At 41.2% G+C, this 4,490-nt stretch overlaps 1 protein-coding gene across 2 annotated transcripts in view; it reads left to right on the plus strand.

Annotated features, from left to right (window-relative positions):
* cep295 (centrosomal protein 295) overlaps window positions 1-4,242 on the plus strand; it is a 69,200-nt gene extending 64,958 nt beyond the window's left edge. For both annotated transcript variants that reach the window (XM_084336030.1, XM_084336031.1), the window contains 3 exons: window positions 2,440-2,536; window positions 3,014-3,113; window positions 4,159-4,242. In XM_084336030.1, coding sequence (XP_084192156.1) covers window positions 2,440-2,536; window positions 3,014-3,113; window positions 4,159-4,200 — 239 coding nt within the window. In that variant the 3' untranslated portion in view covers window positions 4,201-4,242. The remainder of the gene's footprint in view (window positions 1-2,439; window positions 2,537-3,013; window positions 3,114-4,158) is intronic.
* Window positions 4,243-4,490: the final 248 nt, after the last annotated feature.

Below are 4,490 nucleotides of genomic sequence, written 5' to 3' on the forward strand. Positions count from 1 at the left end.
ACAGCTCTATCATGAACAACTATGTCCTGACCAATGTTCCCTCCAATTTATTTTCGGTCTGAGCAAACACTCAAACCTCCTGAGCAGACATCAGCAACTACTGAGCAACATACATCACCTGTCGATTAACCGGTTAGTTGATGAGCGGCAGTTTGTAAAAAATCTGAGAATCTTAATTTCCCTCAATGTCTAACATAAAAATCTATACATTTTGATGATACACAGAAATAATACAAAAAGGCATATTATATTCCTTAACACTTTGGATGCCAGCCACGACATAACACGTGTTATCAGCCCGCCCCCTGAATGCCCACCACGACGATTAGCGTGATTTCTTTTTTATTAGCGATCTGAATTCATATTTCATCAACCGAGTCTACCGTTGGGAAACCAGCCCCATCAGGAGCTCAGATGTGAAAAAAGCACCCCCTATCGTCTCCCAGATGGTAATGCACCATTTTGGAATGGACTCAATGGATGAGAAAAAGAAAAATCCGGAATCCACATTTTACTTCTCCGGCATGTAACCGGAGATGATCCCAGTCATTGTGGACCCATCAGAACAGCGTGTAATATGTGTTTACAGTATGTAGCGTTGGATCAATAAAAGGATGGATTTTTGGAATGGCGATCAGGAATTGGAATAATCTTTTTGGATAACATCTGATCTCAGGTAAGGAATCTATTCTTAGGATAATCAGACCTGTTTTCACGGAGATATAAGCTTTTCCCCTAAGTGTGATGTGGCTGTTTGGCTGTGCGAGCGATCAGGAAATATATCAGATCAGATCAGATCGCCTATATAGCGTGCATACGTACACATACTATCGATAATCTAGCGTTTATTTGAAAATGATTCATAAATAGGCCGAAAAATTACAAAGTTTTTGTGTATTCTAGAATATTCCGTTTATGGAATATTTTTATTTTCCTTGAAAACGAGGGCTTTTCAAGATGCTATAAAACGGAAATGAACCGATAAAAAAACAATCCGCTTCGACAATGTTGACTGGAAAATGAGTCATTGATAAGCGACGGGCAGATTAGACACATAGCCATAATTTAAAACATAGATTAGGCGATATTAACGCTAACATTGAAGTGGATGGTGGGCATTCAAGCACTAAATCGTGCGCCCCCTGCTGGCACTGAAAGAGTTAATCAAATATTTATTTGACCGTTGATTGACAATACAGAGCAAAGTCCTTACTGTGTCGTGTCACTAATTTGTCTTTTTAGGAGGCTGACTCGTCATTATTTTATTAAGTGAATTATAATGCGACTTCAAGGGTGACCAATGACCATATTGTGATTTTTTCTTTTAAAGAGGACACTCTGCCTTCAGCCTCAAGATACTTAATGATACTCGAAGTTTACTCAAAGATTCCTTATCATTATAATATATTTAAAGTATGCCTCCTCTGTATGGATATAAAATTATTGTTTTTATTATTTTATATAACAAAATAATATCTCTATAACCAAAGTTACTCAACATGCTGTATTATGCCTAAAGTAATCTTATCTGACAAACCTCAAGAAAATAACTAAATCAACCTATGACAAAATAAATAACAAGAAAAATATGAAGTAATGTTCTAAATAATACCTCTTCTGTATTAGAAAATCCAGCTTTAAAAAATATATTTATCTTTTCAATGTAATGTAAATTATAAAACAGTAACCTCACAAAGATACTAATTTAAAAGTGCACTATGCAGTTTCAGATTTGTTGCAATTAGTGTACTAAACTAATTTATTACACACATAATCCTTAGAATGATTATCATAAGCATCTTATCAAACCAAAACATAATTTTGAGGCATCAAAATAGTTTTCAATTATTTTCTTTCTCTCTCTGTATAGCTGCATTCTTCAATCAATTCGGTCAACTTTGCCATCAAACTCTCTCCTCGCAATGCTTTGTTTGTAATGTTTTTCTGTGTCCATGTGAGCTTTGAGATCGCCAGCACCTTTATTAGACACAGAAACATAATGGTCAAGCTTTGCACGCGTTGCACTCCGCTTCCAATTAGTCTCGACCGGGACGATAAATTGGGAATTTTCTCTGCAGTTCATCTGTAATGTACATTTTCGCGTTTGCATTGTGAGGAGCCAGCAATGCTGGTCGGATCTGTCCGCTTCCTGCTCTGGTGTGTGTCTGTGTGAGCGTGCAGTAGCGACGCCCACAAGGCACTGAAAGCGGGGCTTCTCTTGGTAACGGCACACGCAACAGGGTACCGTAGTATTCGGTGCAATGCGCCAGTCAATTTAACTACATGCATATTTTACACAAACGTTTCTGTGCGCGACAGATTTCAGATGTGCGCGGGAGCGTTTTGCCATGTGTGTGCATGGGCGCATGTTAGAGGGAACATTGGTCCTGACTGAGTTGACTCTAACGTGGGGTCTGTCTGTCTCTCTGCGTTGCTCAGCTAGTAAAGCCGGGCTGAAGAAGGTGGGCGAGGTGAGAATCTGTACTCCTGAACAGAGGAAACAGGACGTTTCTGCGATGCACCAGAGAACACAGAGGTAATGATATATTAACCAACTTTTCATACCACTGTCCAGACTGTGGGTTGTATGACTTGATGTTGTGTGGTGGTGTCTGTCTGCAGGTTGTATGACCTGATGGTGGTGTCTGTCTGCAGGTTGTATGACCTGATGGTGGTGTCTGTCTGCAGGTTGTATGACCTGATGGTGCCGTCTGTCTGCAGGTTGTATGACCTGATGGTGGTGTCTGTCTGCAGGTTGTATGACCTGATGGTGGTGTCTGTAGGTTGTATGACCTCTTGTTGTGTGGTGGGTGGTGTCTGTCTGCAGGTTGTATGACCTGATGGTGCCGTCTGTCTGCAGGTTGTATGACCTGATGGTGGTGTCTGTAGGTTGTATGACCTCTTGTTGTGTGGTGGGTGGTGTCTGTCTGCAGGTTGTATGACCTCTTGCTGTGTGGTAGTGCCTGTCTGCAGGTTGTATGACCTCTTGTTGTGTGGTGGTGTCTGTCTGCAGGTTGTATGACCAACTGGAGGAGGTGAAGCAGCAGAAGGAGATCAGGGGCAGACAGGAATCCAACACTAGAAATAGACAGAAGGCCAAGGAGTTCCAAAAGGTAGGTCGATGTTTAACACATTGACGACCACGGCTTGCAGTGTAATATATGGCTGGAGGACAACGCTTTGTCAACAAACCGATGTACTTTCTAACAACTATATATACTTTATAGTATTGCTATCTGTCCATTCTCATTGTCACTTGAGTGTATAAACCGTGCCTTCATAATGGCTTAAAGAAAATAAAAATCCATCGGTTGTCTGTCATTTTATAGCGCCGTGAATATAAGGTTTATCGCGGTTTTCGCCAAGTCTTTTTTCTCGGGAGCTAGATAATAGGCTAAAGGCTAGTCACGTTATATCAAACGCCATTTCTGCTGTCTATATACGAATGAAATAAAACAAACTGCATAGCATCCGGACTATTACAGAGCATCTATGGATGAAATGGGGGCGGCGGGGGACGCCGATTAATATTATTGATTAGCAATACAGTGTGCGTCCAATTAGCCATTTTCACTGATCGATCACGTTGTGTTTTAAAACAATGTCCAATCCAGCTGTAATTTGGGTGAATAGTATCCTACCGTCAGGCCATGTGATCGCCGGCAGCATTTCGTCATTAGTCATCGGAATCTGTTAGATCGATATGCCCATTGGCTAATCATAAATCCCATTATTCCAGGCTGAAATCTGCGTTCGGTAACGGGATCAAAGATGGAGTGTTCGGCTGGGACCGAGGCTCATATGAAACGCCCAGACAGTACATTTATTTTTTTCAATCGCCCTCAATGATACTGCAGTGGAACGATGGCGCCCCTAAGCGGATCTGGCCGGTATTGCATGTTTCGAAAATCAAATATGCGGGTAGGTCCTGCAAGTCGATCGGGGGCGTTAATAGCGTTATTAATATGGAATAAAACAATAACTCGCCACTCTGCCAATTGAGTTAGTAGGACGGCTGGCCCAAGCCGGAGGCAACGCCGACACCCGGACTCGAGACCGGAGTCTCTTACGTTGGTGACGAGCGCAATCTCCGCTGCGCCACCCAGCCGCCCTTTGGTGTAGAATTCTAATACAAAACTTTTTTTTTTCCTTTTGCAGAAAACTTTACAGAAGCTTCGAGCTCAGCAAACTCCTCGATGATTGGATTGTTTGAAAGTGTCCTATTTTGTATTTAATGTGCCGTTTTGAGAAGTTTTTGTAATTTCTTGACTTAACTTAAAAATCATGTATATTTATAATAAAGAATGCATATTTATAATTTATGTTTTACGTCCTTTGATGTTACTCAAGTCAGACATTCAAGATTGTACGTCTGATCAAGGTGTCAACTGTCAAGACCACCTCCAGGGGCATGGAACTAGTCTATAGGAAACAAAAGCAAGTTTCCCTAAATGGATGAAAAATAAATGACGATGCAGAGTTGCTTTCAG

This window comes from Notolepis coatsorum, assembly GCF_963971535.1.
Source record: "Notolepis coatsorum genome assembly, chromosome: 1".
NCBI lineage: Eukaryota > Metazoa > Chordata > Actinopteri > Aulopiformes > Paralepididae > Notolepis > Notolepis coatsorum.